The sequence below is a fragment of the Macaca nemestrina genome, chromosome X (assembly GCF_043159975.1).
Source record: "Macaca nemestrina isolate mMacNem1 chromosome X, mMacNem.hap1, whole genome shotgun sequence".
In the NCBI taxonomy this organism is placed as follows: domain Eukaryota; kingdom Metazoa; phylum Chordata; class Mammalia; order Primates; family Cercopithecidae; genus Macaca; species Macaca nemestrina.
Window position 1 is genome coordinate 3,628,046 of NC_092145.1, and position 26,093 is coordinate 3,654,138.

Sequence of the window (26,093 nt, forward strand, 5' to 3'; positions counted from 1 at the left end):
CAAGTATTTGCTAATCCCCGTTTTTTTTTTTTAAATTAAAATCCATGGGTGCACTCTGGAAGATAAATAGACAGAAATACTAGTTAGCAGACCCTTTCATAGTCCAGGGAAGACTGACAGAGGTACAACAAAAGGCAGTGAGAAGTTAGAGTGGAAGAAGGGCAAGTATGAGAAAGGTTTTCAATAGAACTTGAAGTCCAACTGAATATAGGGTATTGAGGAAAAAGGTGCATTGAGAATGTCCCTGACATATTCTCCCTGGATACTGAGTGAATTGTGATGTTATTAACAACAACAACCACCACAACAAAAAACTCATTATAGGAGAAGAAGGAGATATTTTGGAGAGAGGAGGGGATAGTTAGGAGTTTACATGTCTTGGGGATTTGCTATATGCCATATATTGTGCTAGTCGCTTCACATGTATTTGTTTCATTTAATCCTCACAGCCATGTTCATGTGTATATACTACAGAAGCATAATATAGCATGGTTATTAAGAAGGTGGGTTCTGCAGTAAGACTGCTCCTGGTCCTTCCTCTGTAAAATGAGGCAAATAATAACAATGCCTGCCTCATAGGCCATTGCAGGAAGTAAATGAGATAAGGCATGTAAATTGCTTGGTATACTTCTTGCCATTCTGTGAAGTGTTTTTATTTTTATTGTTAATATCCCCATTTTTACAGTTAGTAAACTGAAGTTTCAATAGAGCAAACTCACACCACCAATAAGTGGCAGAGCTGGTATAGAGACCCAAGTCATTCTGCTAGTGAAAACCTTTTTTCCCCTTTACATCACATCATTTCCTCTAATAAGGGAAGGTGTGGGCTATCAGTTTTAAATAACGAATCTGAGGTGGACATGACAAGCTGCAGTTGGAAATGCAGTTCTGGAACTCAGGAAAACTTTGACACAGTGAAATTTGTAAAACTGAATACATTGCACAAAATGTCAGCTATGGATTATGTTACACAGTAATGGTGTCCTACATTTAGCTCAAAAGAAATAGGCACTAGTTTCTCCATGTTTAATCACCAAGAGGAAAGTGGTGCTCTGAACCAATTAAGTGTGGGTTACTATCATATTAAGGCCATGAAATTTTTTATTGTATGACTGAGTCAGTTTTATGTGCTTTGAATATTCCAAAGACAAACTATTTGAAGGCTAAATTCTGCATGTCAGGAACCCTCCTCCCACAAACTTCATCAGTAAAATTCTTCTCCTACTTATTTAGATGCAAATAGCTTGCACTTGCGTGTTCATTATAGCATCTGCCTCTGAAATGGCCAGGAACCAGGGAAAGCATTTGGGCCAGACTGTTAGTTGTATAGGATTTAATATAATCAGATCAACCAAGCATTGAGATCATCACACAGTCTTTTTTTGTAAAGGCTTTTGCTCTAGGGGATTCCACCTGTAGTTCCTTATTCATTAAGCTAGCAACTGACTCACAGAGCCACACTTAGTGAATCTCACTCTAATGAACAGAAGTAAGAGTATAGAAGAGATGGAATGGTTCATTGTGGGCTCTGAGAAAGCTTACAATGAGGTGAGAAGGAAATAATAGTGTAAGTCTTCAGTCAATCCCAAATTACTCTGTGCACTCTTCATGCAAGGATATCAACTCCTGCCCTCCAAGAGCTCATATCTTAGGAGGAATGATGGGACACATCATTCACTGTACTATAAGGCATAATGGAAGTTTCACACAAAGCTGACAGTGAAGTGCTATGAGCTAAAAATTACAGGATTCACTGAAACCTGGGGACATGGGCCCAGATGTGTGGCAGGGCTTCACAGGGGAACTAACATTTGAGCTGGAAGGTGGAAAGGAAAAAAAGTATTCCTGAGAAGTTTCCTCACATTATTTCATTTTTGCCAGTTCCATGTAGAAATCATGGCCTTGAAATAACAAGGACTGCCTTTATTCTCCAAGCAAGAAACTGGTCTCCAGGCAAATTGAGTCTGTTTAAAAGTTCACTCTAACAGAGGGATTTACAGGTCAACATAAGTGTCCCTCTTGTTCCAAAGAACCCAGCTATTTTAGATGCTACCCCTAGACAGAGTAGAAACTCTGTTGTAGTAGAATAAACATCAGAGAAGGAATTAAGAGCCATGGTTGTGAATCCCAACTTTGGAACAGATCAGCAGTGTAACCATGGGCAAGGCATTTTTCTTCTCTGGGTCTCAGTCTCTTCTTTTGGGACATGTTGCTGAAAATACCTGCTCTGCCTATCTCACAGAAATATTTATTAAATCAGGAAACAGCTGTCAACCATCTGCTGTGTGCCAATTACCATACCAGGGATGGGATTACAATGATGAAGAGACCACTCTCTCAAGTTGCTCATAGTCCTGTGCAGAAGACAGAGAGCTAAACAGACACTAATAATCTTATGTGGTAAGGTCTAAGACTGTTGTCCAAAGAGCTCTTAGATTGCTGTGAGCTGGAGGAAACCACAATACTTGTAGGGCACAGACAAAGCATAATGGAAGAGGGAATATTTGAGAAAAGACTTGGAGGAAATATGTTGTGCATATAAAAAGGAAAGGGTACTCCAGGCAGGAAAAAAAAAATGTATAAAAAGACACAGATACATGAGAGTTTTGTTTTGTAAAATTGTAAGTTTTTACAGATGGCTGGAGAATGGGGGAGAGCGTGTCAGAAAATGAGGTTGGAGCTACACGTCTAAGATAATTGTTAAAACTCAGATGTGCTCCCTCTGAAGGCTAAATGGAGCAGTAAAGTGGTGGCCCTCCTTCCTGTGTCCTGAGCTTCTTGTCTATAACTTGAAGATTTAATGGGACACCTCAGGCAACTGGCATTCTTGTGACTAATGTGCTGCTTGGTTTGAGTGTTTGGTGATAGTATATTTCAAGTGACTCATGCTGTACTGATAATGGCTATTAATGATTTGTTATTCTTTCTTTTTCACCATAAATCCCAAATCCTGCCCTTTTCTCCATTATTATAGAAATAGCCGACCTGGCACCTCAACTGCTCCTGAAGCAGTGTTATTTGTCCTTAGAGAGAACATTCCTAAGAGTTCAGAGTAGGCTGTTCCACTTCAAGGAGGCCTAATTGACAGATTGCTTTCAGTAGGGCTCATACTGAACTCCAGAGCCCCTCGTCTCCTACAAAGTTCAAACTGTTCCCTCCTGCATTATACTTAAAGACATTGATAGCCTCACTGAACAACCAGTGCATATATTCAATAAACTTTAGATTTTTAACCTTTAGGATTCTAGTTAGTGTGGGAAGCTTTTTTCTCTAACCTTATTTATAGTTTTCTTCTATTTTATCCCCTTATTTAAAAGATAATCCGTATTCTATGTGCAAAAATCTAAGAATGATTTGATATTTTTCTGTGGTTAATTTAGGTGACTCATTTTCATTCAATTAATTTTGCAGATTTTTAAATTCTTTATTTGAGATATAGCTTGCATATTTTAAAGTATACAAATGTTATTTGTATAGCTGCACAGTATTCTAGGTAAGGAATATGTGCTAGAGGTTGCTGCATTAGAAGGGTAAAGTAATGGAGAAGTAGCTTATGATAACCAGAACCTCACTTTCCTGAAGTGTCACTCTCCCTGGATCAAAGGCAAATGGGCACTGTCTTAATCCATTTGAACTGCTATAATAAAACACCTTAGACAGGGTGATTTATAAACAACAGAACTTATTTCTTACTGTTCTTGAGGTCAGGAAGTCCAAGATCAAGGCTCCAGTACATTCAGTATCTAAAGGCTACCTCTCTGCTTCAAATATGGCAACTTTTTGCTGTGTCCTCACATGGCAGAAGAGACTAACATTTTCCTTTAGGTCACTTTTACAGGACCAGTAATCCCATTCAAGAGGACAGAGCCCTCATGACCTAATCACTTCTCTAATGCCCCACCACTTAATACTATCACATTAGTGGTTATATTAAAATTTCAACATTGTAATTTCAGGGGGACACAAACATTCAGACCACAGCAGGCACTGAGGACATGGATGTAATAGTTTCTGAGTTGGACAATTTTCTCATTGGGTTAGTGTGTTGGATGGATTTCCATCTAAAAGCAAATGACTTACATGTGGTATTCAATCTAGTTCAGGAAACAAGACATATGCACCAGAAAAAATATCCTTAATATGCAAAGAACTGCATAATAAATGCAAAGTAAATACTGGCTTTTGTATCAATGGTATAATAAAATGTTAAAAATCAGCAAATCACATAGTAAGAATAATCTCTGATATGTTTGCTTGTTTTGAAAATGCACTTAGGTATTTCCAATAAAGATGAGACAAGGGCACCAAATAGCCAAGTCACTAATTTGTCTCAATTCCAAAGGTATAGAAAGAAATTATTTACCCTGTGACTTTTAGTCAATAGCAGGGATTTCAAACCCAATGGTTTACCCCTTGCTTCATTTCCCCTCCTTCCTTCAAGATTCTGATATATATACCTTCTGCCTGAGGTGTGTGGAGAGTCAGTGGAAAGACATGAACCCAGTCAGTATGCTGAATCTCAGTCATTAGACTTCTTGTCTTCCCTAGATACCATCACTCCCTTTGTAGTATCATCCAGTCTTAGGCCTTCAATTAGCATCGACAAGGTGTTAGCTAACAAGGCACAGATAACTGAAGTAACTTACACATAGCTACTACTACAAGCTGGGTTCATGGTGGACCTGAGTTTTAAATCTGGCAGTCTGGCTTTGGAATCCATGCTCTATTTTTAATAAATAAATAAAAATTATATGTATTTATGGTGTACAACAGAATGTCTTGATATATTTATACATTGGGGAATAGCTGAATTAAGATAATTTTCATATGCATTACCTCACATCTCAATTTTTGTGCTGAGAACATGTGAATTCTGCTCTCTTAGCGATTTTTAAGTATATAAAACACTGTTATTAACTATAGTCACCATGTTGTACAATAGCTCTCTAGAATTTATTTTTCCCTTGTAACTGAAATTTTATATTCTTTGACCAACATCTCCCCAGTCCTCCCACTTCCTGGCCACCATTCTACTTTCTTTCTATGAGTTCAACTTGTATACACTCCACATATAAATGAGATTGTAGAGTATTTGTCTTTCTGTGTGTGGCTTATTTTGCTTAAGATAATGTTCTCCATGTTCATCCATGTTGTTGCAAATGGCAGGATTTCCTTTCCTTCTAAGGCTAAGTAGTATTTTATTGTGTATATATACCACATCTTTTTATCCATTTATCCACCAATGAATGTTTAAATTGATTCCATATCTTGGCTATTGTGAATAATGCTGAAATAAACATGAAAATGCAGATATCTCTTCAACATACTGATTTCATTTCCTTTGGATGCATGTACACACAGTAATGGGATTGGTGGGTTATACGGTATTTCTATTTTTAATTTTTGAGGAACCTCCATACTGTTTTTTTTTTTATGATGGCTGTATGAAAGAGTTCTCTTTTCTCCACATTCTCACCAACACCTATCTTTTATATTTTTGGTATAGCCATCCTAACAGGTGTGAGGTGATATCTGATTGTGGTTTTGATTTGAATTTTTCTATTTATTAATGAAGTTGAGCCTCTTTTCATACATCTATGACAAATATTTATTCAGATCCTTTGCCTATTTTAGAAATTGGACTATTTGTTTTCTTGCTATTGAGTTGAGTTCCTTATATATTTTGAATATTAACCCTTTATTTGATGTATAGTACACAATATTTTCTCCCATTCCACAGGTTATCTCTTCACTAGGTTAACTGTTTCCTTGGATGTGCAGAAGCTTTTTAGATTGATGTAATGCCATTTGGCTATTTTTGCTTTTGTTGTCTATGCTTTTGGGGTCATTTACAAAAAAGTCATTGCCCAGGCCAGTGCTGTTGAGCTTTCTCTCTCTGTTTTCTTCTACTAGTTTTATAGTTTCAACTCAAAATATTTTGAGTTGACTTTTGAGTATGGTGTAAATGGGGTCCAATTTCATTTTTTTTTTGTATGCGGATATCCTGTTTTCCCAACACCATTTATTGAAGAGACTGTTCTTTCCCCCATCATGTGTTCTTGGCATCTTTTATGAAAACCAATTGATTGTAAATGTGTGGAATTATTTCTGGGCTCTATATTCTGTTCCATTGGTCTATGTGTTTGTTTTTATGTTAGTACCATGCTGTTTTGATTACTATAGAAATCAAATAGTCCAATGCTTTGTTCTTTTTGATTCGTTATTTTTGCTTAAAATTGCTTTCACGATTTGGGGACTTTTGTGGCTCCATACAAATTTTATGATTTATTTCTATTTCTGTGAATAATGTCACTGGATTTTTGATAAGGATTGCATTGAATCTGTAGCTCACTTTGGGTAGTATCAATATTTTAACAATATGAATTCTTTCAATCCATGAACAAAAGATGATTTTCAATTTATTTGTGTCTTCTTCAGTTTCTTTCATCAATGTTTAGTGTATAGATCGTTCATCTCTGAAAATGTTAAATTTATTCTTAAGCATATCTTTGTAGCTATAGTGAATTCGATTATTTTCTTGATTATTTTTTAAATAGTGTATAGAAATGTTACTGAATTTTGCACGTTAATTTTGTATCCTGCAACTTTACTGAGTTCATTTATTAGTTCTGACAATTGTTTGTTGGGGTCTTTAGGATTTTCAATATATGTAATCATGTGATATGCAGACAGAGACAATTTAATGTCTTCCTTTCCTATTTAGATGTCTGTTTTTTCCTTCCCTTGTCTAATTGCTCCAGCTAGAAAACCCCAAAGACTGCACCAAAAGATTCCTAAATTTGATAAATGAATTCAGTACTTTCAGGATACAAACTCCACATTCAAAAATCAATAGCATTTCCATATACTAGTAATGATCAAGCTAAGAAACAAGTCAAGAATGCAAGCTCATTTACAATAGCTACAATAAAAGTATGTAGGAATACATTTAACCAAGGAGGTGAAAGATCTCTACAAAGAAAACTACAAAACACCAATGAAAGTAATTGTAAATGACACAAAGAAATGGGAAAACATCCCATGCTCATGCATTGGAAGAATCAAAATTGTTAAAATGACCACACTACTCAAAGCAATCTAGAGATTCAGTGCAATTCCTACCAAAATACCAATGTCATTTTTCACAGAATTAGAAAAAAAAATCTTAAAATTAATATAGAACCACAGAAGAGGACAAAGAGCTGAAGCAATCCTAAACAAAAAGAACAAAGCTGGAGGCATCACATTACATGGTTTCAAATTATTCTACAAGGTTATAGTAACCCAAACAGCATGGTACTGGTATAGAAGTAGACAAATTGATCAATGGAAAAGATTAGAGAATCCAGAAATAAAGCCTCATACTTACAGCCAACCAATCTTTGAAAAAACCAACAGAAACATACACTGGAGAAAGGACACCCTATTCAATAAATGCTACTGGGAAATCTGGGTTGCAATATGCAGAAGAAGGAAAGTGGACCCCTATCTTTTACCATATACAAAAATTTACTCAAGATGGATTAAAGACTCAAATGTAAGATCTGAAACTATTAAAATACTAGAAGAAAATCTACAAAAACTCTACTGATCATTGGCGTTGGCAAAGAATTTATGACTGAGATCTCAAAAGGAAATGCAATGAAAGCAAGAACAGAGAAATGGGACTTAATTAAATGAAAAACACTTTTGCACAGCAAAAGAAATAATCAACAAAGTGAATAGATGGGGGGAACCCAAGATGGCCGAATAGGAAGAGCTCCAGCCTCCAGCTCCCAGCGTGAGTGACACAAGAAGATGGGTGATTTCTGCATTTTCAACTGAGGTACTGGGTTCATCTCACAGGGGCGTGTTGGACAGTCGGTGCTGCTCAGAGAGTGCAGCCCAACCAGCGAGAGCTGAAGCAGGGCAAGGCATTGCCTCACCTGGGAAGCACAAGGGGGAAGGGAATTCCTTTTCCTAGCCAAGGGAAACTGAGAAACACAACACCTGGAAAATCGGGTAACTCCCACCCTAACACTGCACTTTACCAAGGGTCTTAGCAAATGGCACACCAGGAGATTATATCCCATACCTGGCCCAGAGGGTCCCATGCCCATGGAGCCTCCCTCATTTCCAGAACAGCAGTCTGAGATCTAACTGCAAGGTGGCAGCGAGGCTGGGGGAGGGGTGCCCGCCATTGTGGAGGCTTAAGTAGGTAAACAAAGCCGCCAGGAAGCTCGAATTGGGTGGAGCCCATCACAGCTCAAGGAGGCCTGCCTGCCTCTGTAGACTCCACCTCTGGGGACATGGCATAGCTAAACAAAAAGCAGCAGAAACCTCTGCAGAAGTAAATGTCCCTGTCTGACAGCTTTGAAGAGAGCAGTGGTTCTCCCAGCACAGAGGTTGAGATCTGAGAACGGACAGACTGCATGCTCAAGTGGGTCCCTGACCCCTGAGTAACCTAACTGGGAGACATCCCCCACTAGGTGTAGACTGACACCTCACCTCACGTGGCTGAGTACACCTCTGAGACGAAGCCTCCAGAGCAAGAATCAGACAGCAACATTTACTGTTCAGCAATATTCTATCTTCTGCAGCCTCTGCTGCTGATACCCAGGCAAACAGGGTCTGGAGTGGACCTCAAGCAAACTCCAACAGATCTGCAGCTGAGGATCTTGACTGTTAGAAGAAAAACTAGCAAACAGAAAGGACACCTACACCAAAACCCCATCAGTATGTCACAATCATCAAACACCAAAGGCAGATAAAACCACAAAGATGGGGAAAAAGCAGTGCAGAAAAGCTGGAAATTCAAAAAATCAGAGTGCATCTCTCCCTCCAAAGGAACACAGCTCATCACCAGCAATGGAACAAAGCTGGATGGAGAATGACTTTGATGAGTTGAGAGAAGAAGGCTTCAGTTGATCAAACTTCTCAGAGCTAAAGGAAGAACTATGTAACCAGCGCAAAGAAACTAAAAACCTTGAAAAAAGAATGGAAGAATGGATAACAAGAATAACCAATGCAGAGAAGTCCATGAACAAACTGATAGAGATGAAAACCATGACATGAGAAATATGTGACAAATGCACAAGCTTCAGTAATTGACTTGATCAACTGGAAGAAGGAGTATCAATGATTGAAGATCAAATGAATGAAATGAAGTGAGAAGAGAAGTTTAGAGAAAACAGAGTAGAAAGAAATGAACAAAGCCTCTAAGAAATATGGGATTATGTGAAAAGACCAAATCTATGTCTGATTGGTGTGCCTGAAAGTGATGGGGAGAATGGAACCAAGTTGGAAAACACTCTGCAGGATATTATCCAGGAGAACTTCCCCAACCTAGCAAGGCAGGCCAACATTCAAATTCAGGAAATACAGAGAACACCACAAAGATACTCCTCGAGAAGAGCAACTCCAAGACACATAATTGACAGATTCACCAAAGTTGAAATGAAGGAAAAAATGTTAAGGGCAGCCAGAGAGAAAGGTCGGGTTACCAACAGATGGAAGCCTATCAGACAAACAACAGATCTTTCGACAGAAAGAGAGTGGGGGCCAATATTCAACATTCCTAAGGGAAATAATTTTCAACCCAGAATTTCATATCCAGCCAACCTAACTTTCATAAGTGAAGGAGAAATAAAATCCTTTACAGACAAGCAAATGTTTAGACATTTTGTCACCACCAGGCCTGCCCTACAAGAGCTCCTGAAGGAAGCAGTAAACATGGAAAGGAAAAACCAGTACCAGCCATTGCAAAAACATGCCAAAATGTAAAGACCATCGATGCTAGGAAGAAACTGCATCAAATAACGAGCAAAATAGCCAGCTAACATCATCATGACAGGTTCAAGTTCACACATAACAATATTAACCTTAAATGCAAATGGACTGAATGGTCCTGTTAAAAGACACAAACTGGCAAATTGGATAGAGTCAAGACCCATCAGTTTTGCTGTATTCAGGAGACCCATCTCACATGCAGAGACACACATAGGCTCAAAATAAAGGGATGGAGGAAGGTCTACCAAGCAAATAGAAAACAAAAAAAGGCAGGGGTTGCAATCCTAGTCTATGACAAAACAGACTTCAAACCATCAAAGATCAAAAGAGACAAAGAAGGCCATTACATAATGGTAAAGGGATCAATTCAACAAGAAGAGCTAACAATCCTAAATATATATGCACCCAATACAGGAGCACCGAGATTCATAAAGCAAGTCCTTAGAGACATTCAAAGAGACTTAGACTCCCACACAATAATAATGGGAGATTTTAACACCCCACTGTCAACATTAGACAGATCAACGAGACAGAAAGTTAACAAGGATATCCAGGAATTGAACTCAACTCTGCACCAAGTGGACCTAATAGACATCTACAGAACTCTCCACCCCAAATCAACAGAATATACATTCTTCTCAGCACCACATCACACTTATTCCAAAATTGACCACATAGTTGGAAGTAAAGCACTCCTCAGCAAATGTAAAAGAACAGAAATTATAACAAACTCTCTCTCAGACCACAGTGCAATCAAATTAGAACTCAGGACTAAGAAACTCAATCAAAACCACTCAACTACATGGAAACTGAACAACCTGCTCCTGAATGACTACTGGGTACATAACGAAATGAAGCAGAAAAAAAGATGTTCTTTGAAACCAATGAGAACAAAGATACAACATACCAGAATCTCTGGGACACATTTAAAGCAGTATGTAGATGGAAATTTATAGCACTAAATGCCCACAAGAGAAAGCAGGAAAGATCTAAAATTGACACCCTAACATCACAATTAAAAGAACTAGAGAAGCAAGAGCAAACATATTCGAAAGCTAGCAGAAGGCAAGAAATATCTAAGATCAGAGCAGAACTGAAGGAGATAGAGACACAAAAAACCCTCCAAAAAATCAATGAATCCAGGAGCTGATTTTTTGAAAAGATCAACAATATTGAAAGACCACTAGCAAGACTAATAAAGAAGAAAAGAGAAGAATCAAATGGTCACAATAAAAAATGACAAAGGGGATATCACCACCGACCCCACAGAAATACAAACTACCATCAGAGAATACTATAAAAACCTCTACACAAATAAACTAGAAAACCTAGAAGAAATGGATAAATTCCTGGACACTTACACTCTCCCAAGACTAAACCAGGAAGAAGTTGAATCCCTGAATAGACCAATAGCAGGCTCTGAAACTCAGGCAATAATTAATAGCCTAAAAACCAAAAAAAGTCCAGGACCAGACGGATTCACAGCCAAATCCTACCAGAGGTACAAGGAGGATTCTGAAACTGTTCCAATCAATAGAAAAAGAGGGAATCCTCCCTAACTCATTTTATGAGGCCAACATCATCCTGATACCAAAGCCTGGCAAAGACACAACAAAAAAAGAGAATTTTAGACCAATATCCCTGATGAACATCGATGCAAAAATCCTCAATAAAATACTGGCAAACCGAATCCAGCAGCACATCAAAAAGCTTATCCACCACGATCAAGTGGGCTTCATCCCTGGGATGCAAGGCTGGTTCAACATAGGCAAATCAATAAACGTAATCCAGCATATAAACAGAACCAAAGACAAAGACCAAATGATTATCTCAATAGATGCAGAAAAGGCCTTTGACAAAATTCAACAGCCCTTCATGCTAAAACTCTCAATAAATTCGGTATTGATGGAACGTATCTCAAAATCATAAGAGCTATTAATGACAAACCCACAGCCAATATCATACTGAATGGGCAAAACTGGAAGCATTCTCTTTGAAAACTGGCACAAGACAGGGATGCCCTCTCTCACCACTCCTATTCAACATAGTGTTGGAAGTTCTGGCTAGGGCAATCAGGCAAGAGAAAGAAATAAAGAGTATTCAGTTAGGAAAAGAAGAAGTCAAATTGTCCCTGTTTGCAGATGACATGATTGTATATTTAGAAAACCCCATTGTCTCAGCCCAAAATCTCCTTAAGCTGATAAGCAACTTCGGCAAAGTCTCAGGATACAAAATCAATGTGCAAAAATCACAAGCATTCTTATACACCAGTAATAGACAAACAGAGAGCCAAATCATGAATGAACTCTCATTCACAATAGCTTCAAAGAGAATAAAATACCTAGGAATCCAACTTACAAGGGATGTAAAGGACCTCTTCAAGGAGAACTGCAAACCACTGCTCAACAAAATAAAGGAGGACACAAACCAATGGAAAAACATACCATCCTCATGGATAGGAAGAATCAATATCGTGAAAATGGCCATACTGCCCAAGGTAATTTATAGATTCAATGCCATCCCCATTAAACTACCAATGACTTTCTTCACAGAGTTGGAAAAAACTGTTTCAAAGTTCATATGGAACCAAAAAAGAGCCCTCATCGCCAAGACAATCCTAAGCCAAAAGAACAAAGCTGGAGGCATCACACTACCTGACTTCAAACTGTACTACAAGGCTACAGTAACCAAAACAGCATGGTACTGGTACCAAAACAGAGATAGAGACCAATGGAACAGAACAGAGCCCTCAGAAATAATACCACACATCTACAGCCATCTGATCTTTGACAAACCTCAGAAAAACAAGAAATGGGGAAAGGATTCCCTATTTAATATATGGTGCTGGGAAAACTGGCTAGCCATAAGTAGAAAGCTGAAAGTGGATCCTTTCCTTACCCCTTATATGAAAATTAATTCAAGATGGATTAGAGACTTAAATGTTAGACCTAAAACTATAAAAACCCTAGAAAAAAACCTAGACAATACCATTCAGGACATAGGCATGGGCAAGGACCTCATGTCTAAAACACCAAAAGCAACAGCAACAAAAGCCAAAATTGACAAATGGGATCTAATTAAACTAAAGAGCTTCTGCACAGCAAAAGAAACTACCATCAGAGTGAGCAGGCAACCTACAGAATGGGAGAAAATTTTTGCAATCTACTCATCTGACAAAGGGCTAATATCCAGAACCTACAAAGAACTCAAACAAATTTACAAGAAAAAAACAACCCCATTAAAAAGTGGGCAAAGGATATGAACAGACATTTCTCAAAAGAAGACATTCATACAGCCAATAGACACATGAAAAAATGCTTATCATCACTCGCCCTCAGAGAAATGCAAATCAAAACCACAGTGAGATACCATCTCACACCAGTTAGAATGGCAATCATTAAAAAGTCAGGAAACAACAGTTGCTGGAGAGGATGTGGAGAAATAGGAACACTTTTACACTGTTGGTGGGACTGTAAACTAGTTCAACCATTGTGGAAAACAGTATGGCGATTCCTCAAGGATCTGGAATTAGAAATACCATTTGAACCAGCCATCCCATTACTGGAGATATACCCAAAGGATTATAAGTCATGCTGCTATAAAGACACATACACATGTATGTTTATTGTGGCACTATTCACAATAGCAAAGACTTGGAATCAACCCAAATGTCCATCAGTGACAGACTGGATGAAGAAAATGTGGCACATATACACCATGGAATACTATGCAGCCATAAAAAAGGATGAGTTCGTGTCCTTTGTAGGGACATGGGTGCAGCTGGAAACCATCATTCTCAGCAAACTATCACAAGAACAGAAAACCAAACATCGCGTGTTCTCACTCATAGCTGGGAATTGAACAATGAGATCACTTGGACACAGGAAGGGAAACATCACACACTGGGGCCTATTGTGGGGAGGGGGGAGGGCGGAGGGATAGCATTAGGAGATATACCTAATATAAATGACAAGTTAATGGGTGCAGCACACCAACATGGCATATGTATACATATGTAACAAACCTGCACATTGTGCACATGTACCCTAGAACTTAAAGTATAATTAAAAAAAAGAAAAAAAAAAGTGAATAGACAACCTGCAGAATGGGAGAACATATATGCAAACTCTGCATCCAAAAAATAAATGATATCCGGAATCTATAAGGAGCTTAAACAAATCAACAAAGAAAAGAAAAATAACCCCATTAAAAACGTGGGTAAAGGACAAGAACTGACATTTTTCAAAAGACGTCATATGAATGGCCAATAAACATATGACAAAATGCCCAACATCACTAATTATCAGTGAAATGCAAATTAAAACCACAATGAGATACCATTTTCCACCAGTCAGAATGGCTGTTATTAAAATGCAAAAACAAACAAACAAAAAACAGATATTGACAAGGATGCAGATAAAAGAGAATGCTTATACACAGTTGAAAATGTGAATTTGCATAACCTCTATGGAAAACAATATGGAGATTTCTCAAAGAACTAAAAATAGTAGCTATATTTTTTCCAGTAATCTCACTACTGGGTATCTACACAAACCAAAAGAAATCATTATATCTAAAAGATATTTGTACTTAGATGTTTATCGCAGCACTGTTCACAATTGCAAATATATGGAACCATCCTATGTGTCTATCAACGGATGATTGGATAAAGAAAATGATATATAATATATCATTGTATATAATATATAATATATATTATATATAATACAATGTATATTATACATTATATAATACACACAATTTTATGTACATATATATACACACACACAATGGAACACTATTTATTAATAAAATAATGAAATTATCTGCTTTTCACCCACATGGATGCAATTGGAGGCCATTACCTTACGTGAAACAGCCAAGAAACAGGAAGTCAAATACTGCATGTTATCATTTATAAGTGGGAACTAAATAATGTATACACATGGACATACAGAGTGGAATAATAGATATTGGAGACTTTAAAGGGCAAGAGAGTAGGAAGGGGTGAGGGAAGGGAAATTACCTAAATGGCATAATATGTATTATTCGGGTGATAGTTACACTAAAAGCCCTAATTTCACCACTATGTTATATATCTGTATAACAAAATGGCACTTGTACCCCCTAAATCTACAAATAAATAAATAAATGGCTAAGGTAAGCATGCTTTCTAAAAAGAAAAAGATAAAAGAATCCATGCTCTTAAACACTGTGCTATAAGGCTGCTATTGATTTGTTTAAAATAAGAACTTTTTGAAGTATATTTTACCTATTATAAAATTTGTTTTACATGTACAAATCAATGATTTTTAGTAGATTTATAGAATTGTGCAACTATACCCAAAATTCAAGTTTAGAACATATTATCACTTCCAAAAATCTCTCTACAAATTTGTAGTAACATTCCGTTCTCACCCCAACACCAGTCGACCGCTAATCTACTTTCTGTCTCTATACATTTGTCTTTCTTGGACATGTCATGTGAATGGAGTCATACAATGTGTGACATTTTGTGTCTGGCTATTTTCACTTAGCATAACACATTTGAGATTCATCCATGCCATTGTGTGTATTCCTTTTTTATTGATGATTAACATTCCATTGTATGGATATATACCACATCTTGTTCATCCATTCACAATAATAGACATTGGGGTCATTGGGGTTGTTTCCACCTTTTACCTGTTGTGAATAAAGGTGCTATAAATAGGTCTTTCTTTGGACACATGTTTTCATTTATCTTTGTTAGTGAATAATTACAGTAATTAAAGTAAGAATTAGAGTAAAACCACAGGGTCTTATGGTAAGCTTATGTTAAACTCTTTAAGAAACTGCCAAAATATTGTCCAAAGTTTGATTTCCACCATAATTTATGATCTTGTGTTTTTTTTCCAAATCCTTGTCAACATTTGAAATTGTTGATCTTTTTTATTTTAGCCATTTTAGTGTGCATGTCGTAGTATCTCATTGTAGTTTTAATTTGCATTTCTTTAATGACTAATAATGTTGAACATATTTCCATGTGCTTATTAGCCAACAGAATATATTATTTGCATATATATACTTCTCATTTTCACATTAGGTTGTTTTTCTTCTCATTATTGAATTGTAAGGGTTATTTATGTATTTTTAATGCAAGTTCTTTATCAGATGTATGTTTCACAAATATATTCACTTTCTTTGTGCCTTGTCTCTTCATTTCTTAAAAGTATCTTTTGACAAGCAAAAGTTTTGAATTTTTATGAAGTCCAATTTATTATATTTTTTCTTGTATGCATCATGATTTTGGTGTCATACCTAAGAAGTCTTCGTGTAACTCAAGGTAACAAAGATTTTCTCCTATGTTCCCCTTTAGAAATTTTAGCTCTTAAATTTTGGTTTATGATCCATTGGTAGTTGATTTTTGCTTATGGTGTGAGGTAACAGTCTAAGTTCATATCTTGCACTTGTATATTAAATTCTCCTAGAAAAATTTACTGAAAAAGCTATTTTTTTCTCAACTGAATTGCTTGGCATCTTGGTCAAAAATCAATTGACTATAAATATCAAAGTTTATTTCTGGATTTTCTATTTTTTCCATTAGTCTATATTACAATATTTAGGCCAAAACTGCACCATATTGATTACTGTAGCTTTAAAATTGGAAAGTGTAAGTACTCATGTTTTTTTTTTTTTTTTTGAAAGATGCTTTGGCTATTCTAGATCCTTTGTATTCTCATATAAATTTTAGGATCAACTTGCCATTTTCACAAAAAGAAAATCTGGGATTTTCAAAGGGCATGTGTTGAATATATAGAGCAATTTGGAGAGAATTGCCGCCTTAATGCTATTAGGACTTCTAAATCTGTGAACATGGAATGTCTGAACATGTCACCTTCAAATAGACACTTTTGATTTTTGCTTTCCAATCATTCTCTTACATTCTTTTGCTTGCCTAATTATTTAGACAGCTTTATTGAAATATGATTCACATGTCATACAATTTATCCTCTTGAAGTGTACAATTAAATGATTTTTAATATATTCACAGTTGTGCAACCGTCACCAAGATCTAATTTCAGAACATTTTAGTCACATCAAAAAAGAAACTCCATACCATTAGCAGTCATTCCCCATTTCTTTTCTTCTTTGACTGGCTAAATTCTTGAATAAGAAGTTGAATAAGGAAGAAAAAACATCCTTGCTTGATCTTAGGGGAAGTATCTTAGTCTTTCACTATTAACCATGATGCTAGATAAGGGTTTTTAGTAAGTGCCATTTATCAATTGAGGAAGTTGCCTTCTATTCCTAGATTTTTGAGAGTTTTTAATCATAAAGTGGTTTTAGACTTCATCTTCCTGGTTTCGTTTTTGACCTCCTTCAACTTTTTCTCTATAAAATTGCCGTAATTTTAAAATGTTAGTTTGATCAAGTTACCCTCTGCTTAAAATCCCACAGTGCCTCCATATTACACTCATAGTGAAAGCAAAAATATCCAGGAGCTCTTATACTATCTAGTTCATGCCCCATAATTTCCTCTTTGAACTCATTTCTATTACTCTTCCCCTTGATCTCTACAACACAACCACAGTAGGCTAGTTGCTATTTCTTGAGCACACTGGGCACACTTCTACCTCAGGGCCTTTGCACTGCTACCCCTTCTAACTTGAATGCTCTTTCCCCAGGTTTCTACAAGGTTCATTCTCTCATCTGCTTCAGATTGTTGCTCAAATGTCACCTCCTCAGTGAGGCACCTGCTAAACACCCTATTAAAAATTGAAACCCCTTCCAAATACTTGTTACCCATATATTTTAATTTTTATTCCTGGGGTATATCACATTTCAATAAACTATATAATTTGCTTACTTATCTTGTTTATTTTCTGTCTTTCTCTACTGAGATGTAAATTCTAAGTGGACAACAATCTTGGTATTTTATCCCCTTATCTGTGGTTTAATTTTCTATGATTTCGGTTACCCACTATCATCCACCATCTGAAAATATTAAATGGAAAATTCTAGTATTAAACAATTCATAAGTTTTAAGTTGCATGCCATTCTGAGTAGTGTGATAAAATCTCGGCTATCCTGCTCTGCCCCACCTGAGATGTGAATCCTCCCTTTGTTCAGTAGATGCTACCTGCTCATTAGTCACTTAGTAGCTGTCTTAGTTATCAAATCGACTGTGTCATTGTCATACTGCTTGTGTTCAAGGGACCCTTATTTTACTAATTAATGGTCCCAAAGTGCAAGAGTATTGTGCCTAACTTATAAATAAATTAAACTTTATCATATGTATGTATATATAAGCAAAAATATAGTATATAGAGAGTTCAATACTATCTGTGGTTTTGGGCATCCACTGGGGATCTTTTGTTGACTACACCAGTGAATCAGGAAACTTTTAGTCAGCTCCCAGACTATGTTGAGTGATTTGGGGCAAGACATGTTCCTTCTGCTTTCTCATACATAAATATATAAGGGGATAAAACTAGATGCTTTCTATAAGGCTCTTGTAGCTCTGAAATTCTAGGAAGTAAACTATATGCCCATTGAAGTGAATAAATTGAGATATGATGCTATTAATGAATCATATTAAGACATGATTTTGCCTAGAACCCTAGCAATACTTAAACCTTATCTTGCCCAGCCTACACCTCCTCTCTGCAGACTCCAAGAGAAATGTGTGACTTTAGGAAAGAAAAGTCACTCAGTAAATCATTCATTGAGTTGATATTCATTGAATACCTACAATGTGCTAGATACTTAACTAGGATGTTAGCACACATTAAAGAAAAAATAAGATTAAAAATCCATAACCTTATAGAAAGGAAGGAAAGAAAATAGATGATAAATAGAAAACATAAATTAGAAGGTGCATTGTATTTTAGGGGTTATGAAAAAAGAAAGCATGATGAGGTTTACTACCTATAGGGAAGGTAGTAAACTCAGTGGAGATCAGAGTAAGCCCCATTTAGAAAATGCTAATTAAGCAAAACTTGAAAGAAATGCAGAAATCAATTATCCAGGTATTCAAAAGAAGAACATCCTAGGCAGAGAGCATAGTGAGTGGAAAGGCCATGATGTAAGAGAGACAGGCATGTTGACAGAGCTGAAGCAGAGTGAAGGGGAGGGTGGAAGACAAGATTATATCAGACACTGTAAGCTTTGATAAGTACTTTGGTTTTTACTCTGTAATAGGTCGGCAAACACTGGAAGGCTGTTATATAGAATATACTCTAAGAGGGAAGGGGAAAAGCAGAGACAACCTAGGAGGCTGTTGCAACAATGTAACTTTAACTTAGTGTGATGGGATAAAAAGCAACTGTTTTGCAGCAAAGGTGGAGGGGGGAGGTGAAAAGAGAGTCAGGATTGGCAAAGCATGGTAAAATGAGGGTAACAACTGAAGTATGTATGTGGGGGAGAAGGGTGCAGGTGAAGGACTAAAAATGTCGTCAGATCTTCATTTGTATCCTCGTCTCCCAAAGAAGGGGCTTCCTGGATTGCCTCTTACTTTGTATCTGGTCTTCGCATAAAAAGCAAAGCAGGCCAACCCCTGTATTACGACTATAGGTCTGTGATCTGAATGCCACATTTTCAGGGGATTCTGACCTTTTTTGAAAAGCTCACTGAAAACTGCTAGCAAAAATACAACCAGATTTAGTAGAGCTTCACAAACGAATCCATGAAGAGGGAGAAAGGTTGGAAAAGGAGAGAGGACATGAAATTTTTACAGGGCTTGTTTATTTTGCTGATCTGAAGTCAGAGGCAACCATGTCACTTAAAGGCTCTGATTCTGCCCCAGCTTTCTCTTTGAAATTATTTTCTATATATAAGTAAAGATAATAATGATGATAGTGATAATCCTCTGGAGTAGATAAAGCCTTTGATTTCTTTTTTTCTAATTTGTGCCTCCCACCACCCTATAAATCCCTGATATTGTTAAATGGATAAATGTTGAATGGATAGATGGGTTATGTAGGGGAAGAGGATATTGTCTCTATTCCTTTTTAAAAGTGAGGGAACTAAAGTTGCCTTGGATATTTACAAAATTTCCGATGTGTCTGGGACAAAAGCTGAACTCTGAAGCTAGCCTGCAATACTCCACCAGTCTGACCTTATTCTTAAGGCACAAAAGGGGTTTCATGACTCAAAGAACCAGACACAAGAGAAATGTATTTCACTGAAAAACATGCTCCTTGTGTTGGATACTGAAAAGATTCCATGAGAGTTTAATAAAGAAAATTGTGTTCCTTTTCTCCACTTATATTATTATTTCCAAGACACTGCCTCTTACGAGTAATGCCAAGGGGAAATTACTTTATGTCTAGCCAGCAGTTCTGGGGACGTGGAGAATAAGACCACAACAAATAGACTATCAAAGCAGGATGCAAAGGCAGTGATTTCTGATTAGGGGCAAAACTGATTTAAAACTTTTCTATCTTTATTCCCATCCACGTCTTCCTCAACCCACCTAAGCACAGAGGAGAGAGAAAAAGCAAATGTTTGTAGGTGCAAGGTACTTCACAAACCAAATTATGTTATGCTCTTTTCATTGATTCTTAAACATGTCAACGCTGTCTGACCTTCTTACCCTCCTTATCTCCCTTCCCATAGCTACGATGTTCAATATCCCTTCAAGTTTTTTCTGCAATAGAAAGCATTCTGACTGTATTCGGGCTAATGTACTCAACTCCTGCCCTGTGTCAATGGTTAACTGCATATGTGAGGGTTAGCTTTCTCTTCCTATAGCAGTGGTCACTATGAGGGCAACAACTGTGACTCGTGCCTCTGGTTCTTCCTTCTTTTCTTAGTATCTTCCCATGACTACCTTATATATAGAACATACTTGCTCAAAGATAACCAAAGATAACTAGAGCATCTCTCATATGACTTAAAGATTACTGAGGGCCTGAGGAGACCGTTACCCTCAGATGAATGGAAAATTGTTAGTGTAGAAAGAACACCAGATTGCACTGCAGCTCACCAGGTTGTGTGACTTGAGAAACTCACTTTAACACCATGAATTCTTATTTATGAAATAAAGATGATAATAATGTCTGCAATATGTCCCTCACAGGGTCACTATGGGGAGCAAATGAGGTAAATAGAATACTTAGTTCCAGGCAACCAGGGTCCTTACATCACAAATGTTATGGTAGGCCTGAGTGGAATTACTGATGGGAATGTTCTTTAGAAGTTGTAACATGCTGTGAGCATCTCATAGGTTATTATCAATGATCATCATAATGATAACAATTATACATTGAACGTTCTATGCCTTCATAGACACATGGATGTCTGTAATTTGACAAGACATATCTCCTGGTATCTCACTCTCATTAACCAAAGAAAAATCATGTTAAGCAGCAATAGCCTGTGGATATCTTGTTAAGATCTTGCTTCCTAACACTGTTACAGTAGCACTGTGATGTGAAGAGTGAGAAATGGAGACCCCACACATGGGATCCCTTTCAGGCACTTCTTTACTTGTTGCCTCAACAAAACACTTCCCTACAGGCTTCTTTGGTAATTGCATAGAAGTGAGGTGTATTCTTTTCAGTCTCATATATTGATGTTTTATTAGGCAAGATTTCTGGTCCTAAGGAGTACTTGGGCCCTGAAAATTATCAGCAGGAGTACCTATCTAAGGGAAGAAGCCATTGGGGGAATGGGTGACATTATAATTGATAATCAGTTTCTCAACTTATTAGAACTCCAAAAGGATGGTGGGGGTTGAGTCCAATATAACCAGTAAGTATAAAGGCTAGTTAGAAGCAGCTCATGAGAGCTAGCTTCCAAGCAACTCTAAATTTTTGCTGCGTGAGCCCCATTTCTACATAGGAGGCTACTATCTAGCCCAAGGAAAGTTAAGTCTTGAAAAAAAATTTAAAAATCAGAAGGGAAAACCTTGAAATAGACTATTCGGGGAGACTATTGCAGGGGAGTGAGTATGTAAACATGTCATATACCATTCAGATTTCCACCGAGCAATCCTTCCAGCATCTTTTCCAAATGTTGCCTCTGTTAACAGAGTATGAGCTCTTTAGACTTGACCTCTGAGGTTTCTGATGTCCTCCATCACCTTTGTATTTTTTCCTGGAGTGGTCAGTTTTCGTGTGTGTGTGTGTGCGTGTGTGTGTGGTGTATGTGTGTGTGTGTGTTCCTGTGAGCAGCAGAATTATCTTTTTCGTCTGTTAATGATCAGGGTAAAGATATTCTTTCTACATACCTCTTCTCTTCAGTGCAATCTTTAAATTGGTTAACTCACAGAATAGCCTGCTGAGAAGAAATATTTCAGAAATAATTAAACTGCGATCAGGAGTGAATGAGTCAGAACCTGGTGTTTCCAGGCTTCTTGGGGGATGTCTAAGGAAATACCGTTAGGGTAGAAAAGATATATCTGTTTTTCAAAGGTGACAGGATGGGATTCAGATATGATCCAAAAATATGAATACTTAATGCCTCTTTGAGAGGCTATCTAGTTCATTTTATCCATCCTTTGTGTTCATAAAGACTTGAATCTCAGTGAACCTAAACAAACAAAAATCTCGTTATTCTTAGGAACACTCCATTGCTGCTGAGTGAGAATACAACCCTGTGTTTAATAACATTTATTTTAGCTTAATTTCATTTTCTGTTTGCCCTTCTTTTAGGTTAACAATTCATGCCGAGTGTCCCATGCATTTGGAAGATTTTCCCATGGATGTACATGCCTGCCCACTGAAGTTTGGAAGCTGTATGTATTTTTTTTCTCTCTCTCTCTTTTGTTATTTTTTTTGCCTGATCTTCCAAAAGAAACGTAACATAGTCTATTCTGTCCGCTACAAGTTCCTAAAGCTGAGGCTTTTAATCCGGGCTGATATTGGGGTGGGTCAGAGAGTGGGGTTGAGTAGTACTAAGTAATCGGGAGGAGGAGACTAAGCCTTTAACAAGAGTTTTCTTTCTAAGAAGCAAACTTTATTTTACCATTTCAGACTAATTTCTCTGCCACTAGATTGAAACATTAATGTCTGTTTCCTAAATTGCCCAAAGGAGAGAGCAAGACAGAAGTGATATAAAATATAGTCACAGCTACCTAAGGACAAGATATGTCAAACAGAATGTGGTTATATTTTTTGAAGTGCATATTCTACCTGCATCTTCATATACTTCTATCCAATTCTTAACAGTGTATGATAGGCGGGAAGAGACTCTGAAGATTTGCTCACTTTTGAAAGTATTACCTTTTCCAGTAGCTGTAAATTTTACAGAGAAAGTAGTAAATATATAGTCCATTTTCAAATGAATTAGAAAAATCAACATTGCATAGAATTTGAGTGAGTTTTTTTTAATTTATTTATTATTATTGTACTTTAAGTTGTAGGGTACATGTGCATAACGTGCAGGTTTGTTACATATGTATACTTGTGCCATGTTGGTGTGCTGCACAGAGTCATCAGAGTAATATATCAAAATCTGTGTCGATCACGTCAAAATTAAATTTAGCTGTGTTTTGAAACAGAAAGTGCATTTGAAAAGACCCAAATAATTAAGTTCAACATGTTTGCTCAATCATTAGTTTTTCAAATCTTTATAGACTATCTTCTGTGTGCTAGCTTCTATTCTAGGAGCTTGGAATGCATCCACGAATAAAACAAAACCCTTGCCCTTGTGGAGCTTATATTATATAGAGAAGAGTGATAGTGAAAGATAAAATAATGGATTAAAGGGTAAAGCATAAAGCATGTTTTAATGTGAGAAGCAACATGGGAAAACATAAAAGTACTGCAGAATTAGGGGAAACATTCATTCCTAGGTGGAAGATTTGTGTTACCATGAAATTGAAAATACGGTGATTAGTGTCACCCTAATTTTTTAAAAGTAACATTCAAGCAGAAATATTAAGAAAATAGAAAGCTTATCAATGCATAGCTATATATGTATATATGTGTATATATGTATATATATGTACATATATATGTGTATCTATATGTACATATATATGTGTATCTATATGTACATATATATGTGTATCTATATGTACATATATATGTGTATCTATATGTACATATATATGTGTATATATGTGTGTGTGTGTATATATATGTATATATAGTGCTCTGAGTAGAAGGAACAACCAGGAAAAATACCTTATGTCAGAAAAGTGGATGACTTGTTCAGCCAGTGTGGCTGGCCAAAGTCAGGAAGGGGAGAGCAGGAAAAGAGGATGAGACCAAAGTGGGGGGCAGGTAATCTGAAGTCTTATAGGCCATTAAAGGGCTTTGAATTATATTCTAAGGAAAAATGAAGAACAATTAGAATATTTTAGACAAAAGAATGGCATTATCTGACTTATGTCTTAAAATAATTACTAGGAAATTTTTTTTTTCTTTTTTTGAGACGGAGTCTTGCTCTGTCGCCCAGGCTGGAGTGCAGTGGCCAGATCTCAGCTCACTGCAAGCTCTGCCTCCCAGGTTTACGGCATTCTCCCGCCTCAGCCTCCCCAGTAGCTGGGACTACAGGCGCCCGCCACCTCGCTTGGCTAGTTTTTTGTATTTTTTAGTGGAGACGGGGTTTCACCGTGTTAGCCAGGATGGTCTCGATCTCCTGACGTCGTGATCCGCCCGTCTCGGCCTCCCGAAAATTTTTAAATGATGTAAGTAGAAGAGGGATCAAACCATGTGGAGCCCAGGTAGGAGGTGACTACAATATTTCTGGGTAGGACAGAGTTGTTTATTGGTGAACAGTGTTCCCTTCATTAACAACTATAAAACCTAGAACCATAAAACCGTAAAGCTCAGTGAAGCTTGAAGTGCCTAAAATTCTGGAGATAGGGGAGAGCCTCTCATAGATGAAGTTGTAACCTACAACTTTTTCATCTCTGGGAGCATTTGCCAATTCTGGCCTTGGATAGCAGCTTACCGGGCATAGGGCTCATACTGGTGGATGAGAAGAAACAGCAATGATTTGATGATCACACAGGGCTAGGGTGACCCAAAGGAAATATCTGAAACATGTCAAATTAATGGCTGATCTCCCTCTCAATATAATTGGTGAATTTTGAATTTGCACGGAGCATGAGGACAAAAGCTAATACGAAAAACGTTGAAAAGGAGAGCTTCCTTTTCTGCAGTCTTCCAATACTAAAAAAAAGAAGCCATGCTAAACTACTAGTTTAAAATCCTAGAGAGCTATATCCTAGGAACAAGACAATAGCAAAGACAGACTAGATTTAGTAAAAACTATAACCCAGCACAAGTCCGTTATGAGATTAAGGTAATAATTCTCCCATACTATCTATATAGCAAAGTAAATAATGAAGCCTCTATGGTGGAAAAGAGACTTCTCTTTGAAAATACTACAATTTTATACACAATGTATGGAATTCAATGAAAAATCAATAGTCATATGAAAGGCAGGACCATGAGACCTAAAACCAAGTTTTAAAACCAAAGCCAAAAACCAAAATATATAAACAGACCTACAGGTGATTTAGATGTCAGAGTTTGTAGATAAGGACTTTAGAAAGCTATGGCTAATATATTCAAGAAAAAAGGGAAATGATTACTAAAGCAGGTCAAATACCTGTATAATTTTAACAGAAAATTGGAACCTATAAAGAAGAATAAATTAGAATTACAGAGAAGTACAATATCTAAAATTCAGAATTCAATGGATAGATTTGACAAGCAGAAGGCAGCATCAGATGACTGAAAAACTGATAAATAGAAAAAAAGCAGAACTGAAGGATAGAAAGATAAATACAGAAACAAGTAAAAAGCATGTGGGTCACAGTAAGGGAATATAAATCATCCTATTATAAAGACGCATGCACATGTATGTTCATCACAGCACTACTCACAATAGCAAAAGCATAGAATCAACCTAAATGCCCATCAATAATAGACTGGATAAAGAAAATATAGTACATATACACCATGGAATACTCTGCAGCCACCAAAAAAGAATGAGATCTTGTCCTTTGCAGGGACATGCTTGGAGCTGGAGGCCATTATCCTTAGCAAGCTAACACAGGAACAGAAAACCAAATACCGCAAGTTCTCACTTATAAGTAGGAGCTAAATGATGAGAACACATGGACACACAGAGGGGAACAACACACACTGGAGCTTTTTGGAGGGTGGGAGGAGAGAGAGGATCAGGAAAAATAACTAATGGGTACTAGTCTTAATTACCTGGGTGACGAAATAATCTGTACAGCAAACCCCCATGACACAGGTTTACCTATGTAACAAATCTGCACATCCTGCATATGTACCCCTGAACTTAAAATAAAAGTTAATAAAAGAAATTACAATGTATAATTTGCAGAGGATAAACAGGCAGATAAAGGAGCAAAA

General features: G+C 37.0%; 1 protein-coding gene across 4 annotated transcripts in view; it reads left to right on the forward strand.

Moving 5' to 3' along the window:
- The window catches only part of LOC105495877 (gamma-aminobutyric acid type A receptor subunit alpha3), a 284,992-nt gene that overhangs the window by 205,234 nt on the left and 53,665 nt on the right, over nucleotides 1–26,093 (forward strand). For all 4 annotated transcript variants that reach the window (XM_071089115.1, XM_011765764.2, XM_011765765.3 and 1 more), the window contains one exon: nucleotides 22,407–22,489. In XM_071089115.1, the coding sequence (XP_070945216.1) occupies nucleotides 22,407–22,489 (83 nt within the window). The remainder of the gene's footprint in view (nucleotides 1–22,406; nucleotides 22,490–26,093) is intronic.